This window comes from Ascaphus truei, chromosome 7 (genome assembly GCF_040206685.1).
Source record: "Ascaphus truei isolate aAscTru1 chromosome 7, aAscTru1.hap1, whole genome shotgun sequence".
Taxonomy (NCBI): Eukaryota; Metazoa; Chordata; class Amphibia; order Anura; family Ascaphidae; genus Ascaphus; species Ascaphus truei.
Genome location: NC_134489.1, coordinates 79,507,854 through 79,525,862, shown reverse-complemented (window position 1 = coordinate 79,525,862; position 18,009 = coordinate 79,507,854). Strand labels below are relative to the sequence as shown.

The 18,009-nt window shown below is 42.1% G+C and overlaps 1 protein-coding gene across 6 annotated transcripts in view; it reads right to left on the bottom strand.

Annotated features, from left to right (window-relative positions):
- The window catches only part of LOC142499606 (sodium channel protein type 2 subunit alpha-like), a 167,676-nt gene that overhangs the window by 69,514 nt on the left and 80,153 nt on the right, over positions 1-18,009 (bottom strand). For all 6 annotated transcript variants that reach the window (XM_075609189.1, XM_075609192.1, XM_075609188.1 and 3 more), the window contains 3 exons: positions 5,529-5,702; positions 3,796-4,152; positions 2,259-2,744 (listed from right to left, as the gene is read on the bottom strand). In XM_075609189.1, coding sequence (XP_075465304.1) covers positions 2,259-2,744; positions 3,796-4,152; positions 5,529-5,702 — 1,017 coding nt within the window. The remainder of the gene's footprint in view (positions 1-2,258; positions 2,745-3,795; positions 4,153-5,528; positions 5,703-18,009) is intronic.

Sequence of the window (18,009 nt, the reverse complement as noted above, 5' to 3'; positions counted from 1 at the left end):
TGATAGGTCACATTAGTTCAAAAGGATGTGACGTCATCCCTTTATTGTGACTCATTTCACTGCCCCCCTCAGCCGGTTTGAATACTTGCTAATGAAGCATCTGAATGGCTCACAGAGTATTCTGCTTTCCCTCCAAGATGAGTGCAGGTCACCTCTTTTATATCGAGCCATATCCCACTAGGAAGAACAGCTATGTTCAATAAATCCAAATCTCGGCCCTTCACACCAATTCCTTAACCACACATTAAAGTCTTTAGTGTGAAGAGTCCTGCCTTCCCCACCCCCTATAAACTGGCAATACCTATGAATACAGTCATAGGAAAACATATAAAAACCAATAAGAGCACACAGTAAATACACAGTATATTGCTAAAACCTACACAAAACCAAGATCAATGAACACGTATTGCACAATTGGACCAAAGAATTAAACTCAAACAATTTATACAACATACAACACATGCACAGCTCCAGAGTGCAGACTAAAAATGGAAGTATTGTAGAACAGAGCCACAAGAATGAATGAGATTACATTTTTTACCTATTTTTATAGTAAAATATAATGCTTCAAAACGTACCACACTGATTTTCACCAAATTTGGAACATTTGCTAGTGACCCCAAACTTATCTTTAAAAAACAACTGAGTTGTTTAAAAAAAAAAAAAAACCCACGGGTATTGAGGGTTACACGTAAATGGAGTCAAACCACTTAAAATGTATCAGTAACTAGTAAGATATGTTTTTTCTTCCTTTGTTTAATTTATGTGTCTATCGGTTTCTAATTTACAGTTCTGTGTAAATGAAAAGGCAGGTTTTTCACAATGTGCCCAGATGTTATTTGATAAATCCCCACTAAAATATATGTTCTGTTACGTGATGAAATAACCCTACATTACCCAAAACCTTCCATTGTTAAAGTCTGAGTTGACATGATCCAATTACAGTGGATAACCTGCACCTCGTGCTCTTCCACAGAGGGAAAAAAACATTGATGAAAATCAGAAGCACATTTCTATTTAAGAGTAAGAATAAAGCTTCTGACCTTGCTATGATTGTATCTATTTAACCGTTTGCACAGTTATGGTATGTTCCCCAAATATATTTAAAAAACCAAACCACTAATAATAAATAAGAATAAAAAATACGTAGGGCCACATTTACTAAGCCCCTTGAAGCCTCTTAACTTGAAAAGTACATAAGGTTTCATACTACAGTAATAATCAAACCAGCTTATTAGTGTTTACTAAACTATTAGTGAAACAGTGTGCACTACAGTACATTTAGCATTACAGTATTTAGTGAATAGGACACAGAAGCAAACAGAACGTAATTTAAAAGAACGCTTGTCAACATGTGCTTTTCTGTGGCTTGATAGATCGTATATCCCATTATCCCCTTTGTCAGATCTCCATTTATCCAAACTGATCCCAAAAACAAATACCATACAGTATATCAATCCATCTTTAGATCTTCAAAAGCAAACAACACAATTCTCTTTTTCATACATTTTTATGTTATCTTTACTTGCATGAAATATCACTTTAATTTAGTATAATATTGCATTCACAACATACTGATCTCTCAACAGATAATACAATGACATTGGCTATACTGTCCACCAACACAGCTTTATTACATTATTCTAGTTGTGACTTGAAATATCATAGGCCATATTTACAAAGCGGTACTGTTCCATAAACCACATTTCAGCACCAGAAGACACCCTATTGTGGCCCATTCACTTCAATAGGTAGGAAGCTAGCTTGTGAAATACTGTAGCACAGCTTGGTAAATATGGGCCTATAGGTCTTACTAATGCTCCAATTTAGCATCAGTATAATCTAAAGCACTGCAAAATTACTGTTTTATTGCAAAATAAAACCATAAAACATTTATAGCATAAATAATTGCTAATTTTCCATAAAATTATTTTTCATCATTCAAGTCTTCCGCCTGCCCATTTACCTACCACTGTGAAACCTCAGATCACATTCAATTCCTAGATTATTTACACACGTAGGAAACCCTTCTGTCTATCACAAGCCGTTGTGAACTCCTGAACCGTTTTAGCGGCGACTACCTCTTCCAATACTTTGCGAATAATATATAGCATATCTAAACTTCATCTACGGACAACGAAAGGAAACTGAACAAACACACCATCTGTATTACAAATAGTGCGTAATAATATAATAATTGTATTGGTGCAATAACAAATGGGTGAAACTACAACATACTCAACATAAAATAATCTTACCTCTTTGCTTTCCTCCAGGTCAGAATCGCTGCTAAATTCCTCTGTGTTTAGGTTCTCAAAATCGGATTCCCCAACAGCAATGGGTACAGTTACAGTGAGGCTCGGGTTGTGAATGAATGACATGTAATCACTGTCATCGAGTATGTATTTTTCCACGCTGCTGCCTATGCCAGTTGTGCCAATGGTTCCATTCCCATCTTTGAGATAGTCAAAGTCTTTGTTTATTTCCAGTGTAGTGTGATTAGAAATGCAGTTGTCCTTCTGGTCCTGCAGGTCTTCCAGTGGCTTGATTTCGCCTAACGCTTTTTGGTTTTTAACAAACGTTTTCTGGAAAAACTCTCTTACATTTAATTTCAGAGAAGCTATTCCAATTTTCATTCTGGCCATGGCAATTTGTAAATTGTTCATTTCATTGTCGTCGTCTGTAGCAGCAAGGTTGTCGGAACTAAATGAGCTGAGCAGTAAAGCCAGAAACAGATTTAACACCTACAAACCAATTAAAACAGAAAATAACTTTAGGGTCCTACGAATGTAATCATGAATATAAAACGAGTGTTGAATTAAACATCAAGGTCAGTTACCATGCAGTTTCCTGATAACAGTTTTATTGCACTGAGAACATCCAAACATTGTATTTTTTAAATGACATTCATCTTTTAGGTGACGTATTTAAATCCTTGCAAGTAGCTTTAAACAAAAAAAGGCTATACATCAGGAGTGGCCAGCTGCAGTCCTCAAGGGCCACCAACAGGGCAGGCTTTTAGGATATCCCTGTTTCAGTACAGGTGGCTCACTCTCAGTCATTATAACTGAGCCACTGATAGAGCCACCTGTGCTGAAGCAGGGATATCCTGAAAACTTGACCTGTTGGTGAACCTTGATCACTGGAGTTGGCCACCCCATGCTATACATTATACCAGGGGAGCGCACACTTTTGGAGCGGCGTCACCCTGCCTGCCCCCCCCTTCGCTCTCGCACCCCCTTTACCTTGTTTGGCGGCGTCAAATGACACCGCGGGGTCACGTGACGTGATGTGACCCCATTGCCATGGAGACGGGCGTGTGACGTCACTCTGCATGACACCGCGGTGTCATTGCCATGGCGACGCGTAACAGCAACTCTTCTGTATCCCGGTAAGTGAATTGCAGAAACCTCACGTGATCCCCTGGCATTTAATGTAAATGCCTCTGGGATAAGCGTGGGGCCTCTGCGACCGCCCTCGTCCCCCCCAAAAAAGTCCTGCGTCCCCCACTTTGCACACCGCTGCATTATACCACGCGTGACCACTGCAGTTTTAAATCCCTTTGTTGCTTTGGATGCAAAAAAGGAGTTACTGTTCAAAGTATAGCTGTTTTGTTACTATTTATTAAATAAAGATTCATGAATCTTTTACATGCGCTGCTAACAATAGATACATAGTAACTGTACATACAATCCAGATTCTCAGTGCCCCATACTACTGTATATCCACACACTGCTGGCCAAAGACCAACTTTTCCTTTATACCTTTTTATATTTGAGATATATAACAACTTACCACTAAATTTCCAATGACCATGACCATCATAAACACTGTCAGACACATAGATTGTCCTGCCACCTCCATGCAGTCCCACATGGTCTCTATCCATTCTCCACATAGCACTCGGAACACAATCAAGAAGGAATGGAAGAAGTCATGCATGTGCCAGCGAGGAAGCTCACAGTCTTCTGCAATTTTACAGACACACTCCTTGTAGCTTTTACCAAACAGCTGCATACCAACCACAGCAAAAATAAAGACAATGATGGCCAACACTAAAGTCAAGTTTCCCAAAGCTCCCACAGAGTTGCCAATGATCTTTATCAGCATGTTCAGTGTAGGCCAGGATTTTGCCAACTTGAAAACTCGAAGCTGGAAAACAAACAATTGAAAAAAACTATAAAATAAACCGAATTTTCAATAAAACAAGCTGGAAAACAATCAAAATTATAAATTATCATTCTAACAGTTTCTTGCAATACATTAATCTGTGAGAACAGCTCAGATTCCATAACTGTATGTCACATCTTGTGGCTAGACGCTGTTTTGCATGTGCAATATATTTTATTATGAATGTTACATTCCTAAATAACATTCACAAAAGCCCACAAACTGATCAGGGAATGGTGAAAGCAATTAAAAAGGAGTATTACTTCCGCTGGCTGTGTAATTGGACTCTAATACTGTAACTCTCTGGCTGGTAAGATACTGTAATTTACAGGGGCATTCTCCCCTAGGGTCAAAGTGAACTAATGGTAGTGATATGTTTTAGATGTATTGAAGGAGCAGGGAAGTGAATATGTTTCCCCTTATTGGGAATTGGGCTTGTGTAACTAACTAAAAATACTCTGAAGATTTACTCAGCGGTAGTCTGGACCTCACACTATCTTCCAGTGTTAAAGATTTCCATAAGACCACTTAATAAATACGGTGCTACCTCTTTTTCGAGACTTCTATGGAGCCCATTGCCATACGAAGGGAATAATTTACTCAAGTCTCCCAGCTTCAAAACTGAAACAAAACCAGTACTAAAGAAATGGATCAACTTTATCATAGGAAAAACTCAAATTGCTTTAAATGGGATTCTTTGTCTTTGATAAATCTGGTGTTGTTTTTTGCTTTGGTTTTGCCCTAGTTTTGCTGATCGGAGACTTTAGTAAATAGACCCAAACGCCTTCCAATGTGGTCTAAACTGCCTCTTAGTAAATGTCCCCTTTTTTCTTTTGCCCTTTTGCCACCAGGGACGATTTATGCTGATCTTTGTAGGACGTTTGGCCACAACCAAATAGCCACTGGCGCTCTGCCACCAGGACAACTCATCTCTGGTTGCGTCGCCCCCAGTCAACTTGCCGCCATTCACCATTTTTAAATATCCTTGGACTTGGAGGATCTCCCCAGCCACAGGGCACATCTCCTCAGTCACTGCTGCTCTGCCGGCATTTATGAGCACACCGGAAATGTAAAAATGCGTCCTGGCTGGGCGCACGCACAGATACACTCACTAAGCGGCAGCGGCTGGGGAGATGTGCCCTGCGGCTGGGGAGATCCTCGGAGTCCATTTAAGGATGTTTGGCCAGGTTTATAATAATGAATTTAGTTTGCAATTTTATTGCAAATGTACATGTCTTATTATGTAGTTCAGTTCATCCACCTGAATTGCAAACCAGTCAACAAGTAATAATTTCAACAATGAAGAAAGAAAGAGAAATCTCATTAAAGTGTAAGAACATGTGGAAGTTTATACTTGCCAATCTGAAGGATCGAAGAACTGATAATCCTTCCACATCTGAAAGGCCAAGTTCCATTAAACTAAGGCTGACAATAATACCATCGAATATGTTCCAGCCAACTTGAAAATAGTAATACGGATCTAAGGCAATTAGCTTGAAAATCATTTCTGCAGTAAAAATGCCAGTGAAGACCTAAATAAAAAGAACATATACTGTCAAATATGTTTTTGAAGTCATAATACTTTTTATAATAGAATGGCAAATGATTATTTACAACTATATAAGATCTCTTCTAACCATTGGAATAAAAGCTGATCTTATCCTGTGGCAGATGCAACTTACCATTTAGAGCGATTTGGAAAAGGTGTTTTACAAATAGCGTGAAAGCTCATCACTAAATATTTCTAATAAGAGGAATGTTAAACAAATTGACAAAATGGGGTATGCAGTAATTATTTCAAGACTAAAATTGACATATACTGTAGTTTAGAGTAGAAAACCCTTAGAAAGTTTACAGATTTCTTAAAAATCAGCAGTGGCAGTATAGGTTTATTGTAGGCCAGGGGTGCGCAAACTAGGGGGCTGAGGGCGCAAGATTTTCTGGGGGTGCGTGTTGCTTACAGAGGCCCCGCGCTCTTCCCCTAAGCATTTAAATTAAATGCCAGAGATCGTGCACAAGGCCTCTGTAAGCTCCTTTACCTTGTCTCCGGCAGCTTCTGGCGGCGCGACACCATGGCAACACGAGGTCACATGACGTTGCATTGTCACATGACATAGCGTTGTCATGGCAATGTGACGTTGTGACGTCACAACGCCAGAGACAAGGTGGGGCGCGAGCAGGGGGTTAGAGCAGGCAGGGGGGCGCAGGGGGAAAAGTTTGTGCACCCCTGTTGTAGGCTATGATTTTTAATAACTAGATCCAATATAACTTAATATTGTAGCAGCAAATAACCATCACACAGTATTAGTAATAGAATTCCCAGTTTTGTGTATAGCTTGTAATTAATTAATCACTATATCCTGGGATGGAAAAATCCTGACCAGGCACATAAATATGAACTCCTGGCGCCTGTGTTTGAAGCTGCTGCTTGTCATGTAATCTCCCTTTTCTGCAGGGGCTTCTGGGAGTTGTAGTACTGAGCCTCTTAGAATAGTATAGTATTTACATATACTGTAGATGAACTGTAAATCCCAGAAGCCCTTATGTAAATTGAATGACACAGAGGGATCAGACAATCAGTGCCGAGCTTTGGTAACCACACCCCTTCCTCCCACACAGCTGCAGCGAGGTCATACTGTAGTTTGATCTGCTTTTGTTTGAATTCATATTAAATACATTGTAAGACTATATAGCCTAGCCTCTAGTCACCGCTTCTCCCCACTCCGAGACGAAGCCCTATTTGTAAGGGTGAAACACGTAGAGGGGGAGATTGCGGTGTAGCCCTTGTGTTGTGTTGAATAAAGTTTTTTCAGAAGAACATCCGGGAGCTTCATTTCTTCAGACATGCGCAGTTGCGCCGTTTCTCTTCTTCTTCCTAGCCTCCAGCTGCTACCTATTTCCCTGGGCCCTACCAGGCAGTGGATGGCTTCATTCCTCCAGAAGGCCTAGTGTGCTATTGCAGCCTTGGATACCCTTAGTGTATCCAAGGGCAGGCCTAGCAACAACTAGAGAGTGTCAGCCTGGGTAAGGTACTGCCTGGGTGACGTGCAGATGGGACACCTGTCAGTATCAGACCTGCTCTGTTATGGAGCAGGGTTACAAGCCCAACCCCAAGGTATATAAACTGGCTCTCTCCCAAAAGTGGGTGTGTCTCTTTTCTCCCCCTGTGGAGTGAGCAACAGCTACCCTGTGTCACATAGGGGGATACAGGAGGAGCACCAGAAGGAAACTTAGATGGGCCTCAAGCCTTAAAGTAACCTTCCAGGAGAAGCAAGAAAGGAATGCACTGCTGTAACAACTAACCGATGCAATAATTACCATGGAACCATATGTAAGTGTGATCCACTGTCTTGGGATATGGAAAGGTGTCAGTATGAACCATCCTACTACCACAGGATCCTCGCTGACTGGAGGCGCTGCCAATGAATAAGATACCCTGTAAAACTGTCCTGACTATCCCCACATCATCGCGGAGCACTCAGCCCTCCTGTTACCTCACAGGTTTGCACCGCATCGCATGAAATACACTAGTAGCAGACCAGATCTCACTTGGGTGGGGGTAAAGGGGCTACAACTAAAATACAGCAGCTATTGTACTGTAAATTTCAGTCAGATTCCATTGTCATCAGTGGTGTATCTAGGCATTAGACAGTGAGGCATTTAAAGTGAGCTTTTTAAGTGATAAATACAGTTAGACTATAGTTTGACTAGAGGTGACTGGGGACTGGATCTACTGCAAACTCTTTTACTCAAGACAACAAACGGTAAGCTATTCAGATCTCACTATGATCCCAAGCTTGCTAACCTGCCTATTTCAACCCTGCACCCCTTTACAACTTATTTACTGCAGTCTCTCCCAAAACTGACTGCACAATACACTGAAACCCTGAACTGACTCTAGCATTGCAATACAGCTAAACATTTGACAAGGAACAGGCACACACCTGCTGTTTAGTCTGCTCACACTCACTCTGCTCACAACAGCTCCTTGAGCACTGCCTACCTCTGCCATCATGAACCTGCTATGTATTTTAACTTTTTTCTTTCTCCTGGCCTCCTGGAGATGTTACTCCCTCTACCCACTACAAACTCCTCCATCCTGGCCCACACCCAACATCACCATACACCCTGGACTACTCAGAAGCCTTGCACTATCTACTGAATGTTGGTGGAGAACTCTAAAAACCAGCACACCAACCACTGCTCACTCAAATGGCAAACACCACAAATTTACAACTTGCAAACAACTACCCAAATTTCTACTCATACTGTTACTCTCTTTAGCAGGTGATATTGAACCTTACCCAGGTCCTCTCATTTCAGCTCTGTCCCATGCCCCTGAGAATTCCACCTTTAAATTCCAAAAAGGGCTATCTGTCGCCCATATAAACATCCAGAGCCTGCTGCCCAAACTGGACGAACTAAGGGCATGGTGCCTTATGCATAAACCCAAAGCCATCGTTCTTACAGAAACATGGCTATCCCCTAAAACCCCTGATGCAAATATTGCCATTCAGGGATACTCCATTTTTAGGAGAGATAGGTCAAAGAGAGGAGGAGGGGTGTTATTTTATATTGCAGACACATTACAATTTACACTGTTAAATTGCCCACCAAGCCCACCCTCTTTTGAAATTCTAGTTGGCAAAATCTGCCTCCCCTTTTCTAAGCCCATCTTGCTTGCTGGCATCTACCGACCCCCTAAAGCCCCTCTACAATCCCTGACTGATATCACCCAATTTCTTGGCTCCATTTCCTCTCTGAATGAAAAAAGTGAGCTGCTAGTTCTTGGGGATTTCAACTTCAATTGGCTTGACCCTGAAAACCACAAAATCCAGATACAACTCAAGTCACTTAACCTATCGCAACTCATTTCCCAACCCACACGGATAAACCTGAAATCGCATAACCATTCCTTGCTAGACTGGATTCTCTCCTCAAACCCCTGCAGAATCCAATCCTCTGGCATCCTTCCTGATATTTTCAGTGACCATGCAATAGTGTACTGTATAAGAAAGATTAAACTGCCCCATTCAAGCCCTAAAGTTCTCCTCACTAGAACATTTAAAAACTTTAAGCCACAACAGTTTCTGGATGATCTGACCAACTGCCCATGGCACAGAATCGATTTAATTCCCGACCCTGATTCTGCGCTCGACTATTTCCAATCTGAGTTCTTAAAACTCTGCGATACCCATGCTCCACTACGCAAAATAAGGGTACGGGGGGCCCACCTTCCATGGGTTACACCTGACCTTATAGCACTCTACCAGTTCAGGGATGCCTTGTGGAAAAGCTACAAAGTAACTGGCACTACCAAGGATCTCAATCACTACAGACGCATGCGGAACATGTGCACAAGGCAAACAAGGCATGCAAAAGCACAATATTACTCTGACAATCTCCACCAGAATACATAAAACCCAGCTAACTTCTGGTAGGTTATCAACAATATATTCCAGCCTCCTAACCATCAACAACCAAGTAATATCACTAAGGGGGATATTACTCTGACAAACCCCACTGACATTGCAAATGCATTCAATGATTACTTTGTAGGGTGTGCCACTAACTTATTAGCGAAACGCAGTCCAAACCACAAACCTGAATCTCATCCTGGGAGTACCCCTACAGTCCCACCCCCTCCCAACACTGCCCACAATTTTCAATTTGGCCCAGTACCTGAAGAGGAGATTATACAAGCGCTCCTATACAGAAACATGGCTATCCTCTAAAACCCCTGATGCAAATATCGCCATTCAGGGATACTCCATTTTTAGGAGAGATAGGTCAAAGAGAGGAGGAGGGGTGTTATTTTATATTGCAGACACCTTACAATTTACACTGCTACATTGCCCACCAAGTCCACCCTCTTTTGAAACTCTAGTTGGCAAAATCTGCCTCCCCTTTTCTAAGCCCATCTTGCTTGCTGGCATCTACCGCCCCCCTAAAGCCCCTCTACAATCCTTGACTGATATCACCCAATTTCTTGCCTCCATTTCCTCTCTGAATGAGAAGAGTGAGCTGCTAGTTCTTGGGGATTTCAACTTCAATTGGCTTGACCCTAAAAACCACAAAATCCAGATACAACTCAAGTCACTTAACCTATCGCAACTCATTTCCCAACCGACACGAATAAACCTGAAGTCGCATAACCATTCCTTGCTAGACTGGATTCTCTCCTCAAACCCCAGCAGAATCCAATCCTCTGGCATCCTTCCTGACATTTTCAGTGACCATGCAATAGTGTACTGTGTAAGGAAAATTAAACCGCCCCATTCAAGCCCCAAAGTTCTCCTCACTAGAACATTTAAAAACTTTAACCCACAACAGTTTCTGGATGACCTTACCAACTGCCCATGGCACAGAATCGATTTAATCCCCGACCCTGACTCTGCGCTCGACTATTTCCAATCCGAGTTCTTAAAACTCTGCGATACCCATGCTCCACTACGCAAAATAAGGGTACGGGGGGCCCACCTTCCATGGGTTACACCTGACCTTATAGCACTCTACCAGTTCAGGGATGCCTTGTGGAAAAGCTACAAAGTAACTGGCACTACCAAGGATCTCAATCACTACAGATGCCTGCGGAACGTGTGCACAAGGCAAACAAGGCATGCAAAAGCACAATATTACTCTGACAATCTCCTCCAGAATACATCAAACCCAGCTAATTTCTGGAAGGTTATCAACAATATATTCCAGCCTCCTAACCATCAACAACCAAGTAATATCACTAAGGGGGATATTACTCTGACAAACCCCACTGACATTGCAAATGCATTCAATGATTACTTTGTGGGGTGTGCCACTAACTTATTAGCGAAACGCAGCACAAACCCCAAACCTGAATCTCATCCTGGGAGTACCCCTATAGTCCCACCCCCTCCCAACACTGCCCACAATTTTCAATTTAGCCCAGTATCTGAAGAGGAGATTACACAAGCGCTCCTCAAACTAAAACTAAGCAGCCAATGTGGACCCGACTTACTACAATCTAGGTTCCTACGACTTGGTGCCCCAGCCATTGCCAAACCAATTGCGTCCATAGTCAACTCTATCCTGTCTGCAGGCCATATCCCTAAGACCTGGAAAACTGCCAGAGTTGTCCCAATCTTCAAAAGTGGGGACAAAAACACTGTCTCAAACTACAGGCCAATCTCACTTCTCCCAATTCTATCCAAAGTTATGGAAAAATGTGTCCACTCCCAATTAAGCGATTTCTACACCAAGACAAATTTCCCTAGCCAATTCCAGTCTGGGTTTCGTCCCAAACACTCCACTGTAACTACCCTGCTAAAAGTTTGCAATGAAATCCAGTGTGGAATGGAACGGGGACAACTCACTGGTGCAGTATTCCTAGATTTTGCAAAGGCTTTTGACACAGTTGATCATGCTATCCTGCTTAACAAACTCCAGAGCTCTGGAATAGGGAAACATGCTTTAAACTGGTTTCAGTCCTACCTATCAGGAAGATCCCAACATGTGTCCATCTCAGGCTCTAACTCCAACCCCCTGGATATCACTTGTGGTGTCCCGCAAGGCTCTGTTCTGGGGCCCCTACTCTTCTCAGTGTTCATTAATGATCTTCCCACAGCTTGTAAGGAAGCCTCAATACACATGTATGCAGATGACACAATCCTGTATGCACACAGCCATAGCCTCTCTGACCTTCAACACATACTTCAGTCTGACTTTTTGAGACTCGAAAACTGGATTTCCCAAAACAAACTGTTTTTAAACACTGACAAGACTGTAACAATGGTATTTGGGACCAAGACTAAATTTGTAAAGCTTCCAGTGACTGAGCTCCTGATTAGAACCAACGCTAAAACCACCCTAACACCTGTCACTAGTTTTAAATACCTGGGCTTATGGTTTGACTCCCACTTAACATTCGGGATGCACATTGATACCCTGACAACCAAGACCTATGCCAAACTAGGGGTACTTTACAGGAACAAATCCTCCCTAAGTCTCCTGGTCAGAAAGCGTATTGCACAGCAGATGCTAATGCCAATTATTGACTATGGAGACATAGTATATGGCTCGGCTCCTCAAACCCACCTTAGCAAACTTGACACCCTCTACAATTCAATTTGTCGTTTTGTTCTCCAATGCAACTACAACACACATCACTGCGAAATGCTCAAAGAACTAGATTGGTCATCACTAGAGTCTAGGCGCAAAGTTCACCTTTCCTGTCTCACCCTCAAATACTTTCTGGGCAAGCTACCCAGCTACCTGAACAAGCTCCTCACCCCTACCACATGCAGTACCTATCACCTGAGATCAGACTCCAAAAGACTATTCATGGTCCCAAGACTCAACAAAGTATCCGGACGTTCCTCCTTCTCCTTCCGTGCACCCCAAAACTGGAACAACCTACCAGAGACTCTCATATCCACCACCAGCTTAAGTTCTTTCAAATCTAAGGCTGTCTCACACTTTAATCTGGTCTGTAACTGTTTCATACGCTCATAATATATATTTTCTTTAACTGTGCATGCAATGTCTTGTATATAAATGTATACCTTGTTCATTTATGTAACTGTATTTGTAACCATGTATTATTTGTTTTACTCTGTGCCCAGGACATACATGAAAACGAGAGGTAACTCTCAATGTATTACTTCCTGGTAAAATATTTTATAAATAAATAAATAAATAAATAAATAAACTAAAACTAAGCAGCCAATGTGGACCCGACTTACTACAATCTAGGTTCCTACGACTTGGTGCCCCAGCCATTGCCAAACCAATTGCGTCCATAGTCAACTCTATCCTGTCTGCAGGCCATATCCCTAAGACCTGTAAATCTGCCAGAGTTGTCCCAATCTTCAAAAGTGGGGACAAAAACACTGTCTCAAACTACAGGCCAATCTCACTTCTCCCAATTCTATCCAAAGTCATGGAAAAATGTGTCCACTCCCAATTAAGCGATTTCTATACCAAGACAAATTTCCCTAGCCAATTCCAATCTGGGTTTCGTCTCAAACACTCCACCGTAACTACCCTGCTAAAAGTTTGCAATGAAATCCAGTGTGGAATGGAACGGGGACAACTCACTGGTGCAGTATTCCTAGATTTTGCAAAGGCTTTTGACACAGTTGATCATGCTATCCTGCTTAACAAACTCCAGAGCTCTGGAATAGGGAAACATGCTTTAAACTGGTTTCAGTCCTACCTATCAGGAAGATCCCAACATGTGTCCATCTCAGGCTCTAACTCCAACCCCCTGGATATCACTTGTGGTGTCCCGCAAGGCTCTGTTCTGGGGCCCCTACTCTTCTCAGTGTTCATTAATGATCTTCCCACAGCTTGTAAGGAAGCCTCAATACACATGTATGCAGATGACACAATCCTGTATGCACACAGCCATAGCCTCTCTGACCTTCAACACATACTTCAGTCTGACTTTTTGAGACTCGAAAACTGGATTTCCCAAAACAAACTGTTTTTAAACACTGACAAGACTGTAACAATGGTATTTGGGACCAAGACTAAATTTGTAAAGCTTCCAGTGACTGAGCTCCTGATTAGAACCAACGCTAAAACCACCCTAACACCTGTCACTAGTTTTAAATACCTGGGCTTATGGTTTGACTCCCACTTAACATTCGGGATGCACATTGATACCCTGACAACCAAGACCTATGCCAAACTAGGGGTACTTTACAGGAACAAATCCTCCCTAAGTCTCCTGGTCAGAAAGCGTATCGCACAGCAGATGCTAATACCAATTATTGACTATGGAGACATAGTATATGGCTCGGCTCCTCAAACCCACCTTAGCAAACTTGACACCCTCTACAATTCAATTTGTCGTTTTGTTCTCCAATTCAACTACAACACACATCACTGCGAAATGCTCAAAGAACTAGATTGGTCAACACTAGAGTCTAGGCGCAAAGTTCACCTTTCCTGTCTTGCCTTTAAATTCTTCATGGGCAAGCTACCCAGCTACCTGAACAAGCTTCTCACCCCTACCACTTGCAGCACTTATCACCTGAGATCAGACTCAAAAAGACTATTCATGGTCCCAAGGCTCAACAAAGTATCCGGACGTTCCTCCTTCTCCTTCCGTGCACCCCAAAACTGGAACAACCTACCAGAGACTCTCACATCCACCACCAGTTTAAGTTCTTTCAAATCTAAGGCTGTCTCACATTTTAACCTGGTCTGTAACTGTTTCATACGCTCATAATATATATTTTCTTTAACTGTGCACGCAATGTCTTGTATATAATGTATACCCTGTTCATTTATGTAACTGTACTTGTAACCATGTATTATTTGTTTTACTCTGTGCCCAGGACATACTTGAAAACGAGAGGTAACTCTCAATGTATTACTTCCTGGTAAAATATTTTATAAATAAATAAATAAATAATATATGTGTGTGTGTGTGTGTGTGTGTTTGTGTGTGTGTGTTTGTGTGTGTGTGTGTGTGTGTGTGTGTGTGTGTGTGTGTGTGTGTGTGTGTGTGTGTGTGTGTGTGTGTGTGTGTGTGTGTGTGTGTATATATGTGTATATATATATATATATGTGTACATACTGTGTGTGTATGTATATATAAGAGAAATATATTAATTTCTCTCAGCCAATACATACTGTATAAATATATATTGCGATGTAATACTGTACAAAGTAAACCCTAATGTTAGCTTCTTTCTTGATATATTAAACATACACATTTACACAATGTGGTTATGCGCAAAGTTTCTCCAAAAGTTGTAAACCATCAGCAATTATCTAAAAATTGTTTAGATAAATTAAATCTAGTCTTCAGACACAAGAAGAACTGCTGTAGGCAGCTGTTTAAATCCATCTAAATCCTCAGACCTGTCAGTTGAGTATTTCCAGAGGTGCAGCACTAACCAACAATCTGTGTAATAATTTATCTTTTCAAAGTAGACGAAAGAGAGTGAAAACAATGTAATTGACAATCTCAGCCAAAGTGTGGTTGCTAATTACAGTATGTGGCACACAGAGTGCACTGCAGTATATTAATTTTTCATGGCTTTGGTATTAAAGGATAAAAAGCAACATAGAATCTTCCTGGCTGAGGAGAAATGCTAAAGTTTTGTTGGGGATTCAGGATAATCTGTAGAAGTGACTGCGGTTATCTGGGCCACATTCAGAACCATACAAATAAATTATTATTCTATTATAGCATTATCTGTTAAACAGAAGATTATATTAAGAAGGAGGATGTCATCTCTGACTCTACTTTTGTTTAACCTTTAAATATACATCAACATAAGCAAGCAGTAGTGATTTCAATGATCTTAAAAATGTACTCATTTTTGTCAATGTCAGCACAATAGCAGAGTCAAGATCCTTTGTCAAATTGTAAGCAGTACAAGGTGCAAACTATTGGAAATAATGCAATCTGTCCTTTTTAATTTACAACACGTGCTACAGTATACTTATTTCAATATTATTTGATTTCTATGTCTCTAGATTTCCCAAAAAATTACATCCTTGCTTGCATAACCATTTGGCAAATACATCAAATACCATCAATGCATCAAAGTCTTTGTCACTATTTTGAGCAATTTAGGAGTGTTTATAGGGATCAATAACATGATTTACTAATGAAACACTTAAACTCACAAAAGTCTGCATCTCTTGCTATCCCTTTTCTCACAAAGGTTGCATGCATAAAATCTCTGTCAGATTTGGGTTAGCAGGGCCGCCAACAGTTTTCCCCGGGCCCAGGGCTTGAATCTCCACCAGGCCCAGGATTGTTGAGTAAAGGAGGGGAGTTGTCTCATTCCCAATCCCCCCGTTGTCGGAAACTCTGTGAGTCCTCCCTCTCTGTCAAAAATCTCTCTCTCTCTCTCTCTCTCTCTCTCTCATACAATTCTCTCTCTCTCTCTCTCTCACACACTTCTCTCTCTCTCTGTCTCTCACACACTTCTCTCTCTGTCTCTCACACTTCTCTCTCTCTCACATACCTCTCTCTCTCACACACCTCTCTCTCACACACACCTCTCTCTCAAACACACACTTCTCTCTCACACACACACTTCTCTCTCTCACACACACTTCTCTCTCTCACACACACTTCTCTCTCTCACACACCAGCAGCAAAGGAAAGGGTTCTTAACAGTAAGGGCAGTTAAAATGTGGAATTCATTAACCATGGAGAATGTGATGGCAGATACAATAGATTTATTCAAAAAAAGGTTGGACATCTTTTTAGATGAGAAAGGTATACAGGGATATACCAAATAAGTATACATGGGAAGGATGTTGATCCAGTGATTAATCTGATTGCCAATTCTTGGAGTCAGGAAGGAATTTATTTTCCCCTTATGAGATATCATTGGATGATATGACTCTGGGGTTTTTTGTTTGCCTTCCTCTGGATCAATGAATAAGTATAGATATAAGATAAAGTATCTGTTGTCTAAATTTAGCATAGGTTGAACTTGATGGACGTACGTCTTTTTTCAACCTCATCTACTATGTAACTATGTAACTATGTAACACACACACTTCTCTCTCTCACACACACACTTCTCTCTCTCTCGCACTTCTATATCTCTCTCTCTCTCACTTCTCTCTCACACACCTCTCTCTCACACACACACCTCTCTCTCTCACACACACACCTCTCTCTCTCTCACACACACTTCTCTCTCTCTCACACACTTCTATCTCTCTCACACACACACCTTTCTCTCTCACTCACCTCTCTCTCTCACTCACCTCTCTCTCACTCACCTCTCTCTCTCACTCACCTCTCTCTCTCTCACACTTCTCACTCACACACTTCTCTCTCACACACACCTCTCCCTCTCTTTCACACACACCTCTCCCTCTCTCTCACACACACCTCACCCTCTCTCACACACACACACACACACACACACACACACACACACACACACACACACACACACACACACACACACACACACACACATACATACACACACACACACACACACCCACACACCCACACACACACACACACACACACACACCTCTCTCTCACATACTTCTCTCTCTCACTCACCTCTCTCTCTCTCACACTTCTCACTCACACACTTCTCTCTCTCACTCTCTCACACACACCTCTCCCTCTCTTTCACACACACCTCTCCCTCTCTCTCACACACACACACACACACACACACACACACACACACACACACACACACACACACACACACACACACACCTCTCTCTCACATACTTCTCTCTCTCTCTCACACTATTCTCTCTCTCACAAACCTCTCTCTCACACACACTTATTTCTCTCTCTCACACACACACCTCTCTCTCTCACACACACACCTCTCTCTCACACACATTTCTCTCTCTCTCACACACATTTCTCTCTCTCACACACATTTCTCTCTCTCACACACATTTCTCTCTCACACACACACACACACACACACACACACACACACACACACACACACACACACACACACACACACACACACACACACTCTCCCTCCCTTCCTCCTACAGTATCTCACTCTTGCCTCCTTCTCTCACTCTCCCCATCTCTTTCAATCTCCCCTCTCACTCACTACCTCTTTCACACTCGCCACATTCTCTCACACTCCCCTTCTCTTATGCACTACTCCCCAAATATCTCACCACTCTCAGTCTGCCCCCCCCCCCCAACCGTACCTATGGAGTGGGGGTGCATGGTCCGGCACCGGGTGTGGGGGGGGGGGGGGGGCAGGAGGCTAAAAATGGAAATTTGGTTCAAAATCCGTCGGGCGCCTAACTTCTAGGTCCAACCCATAGGCCTGTGCTCCACCCATCAGCGGGCCTGTGGGTTAGTATACATTTTTTAGAAAACCA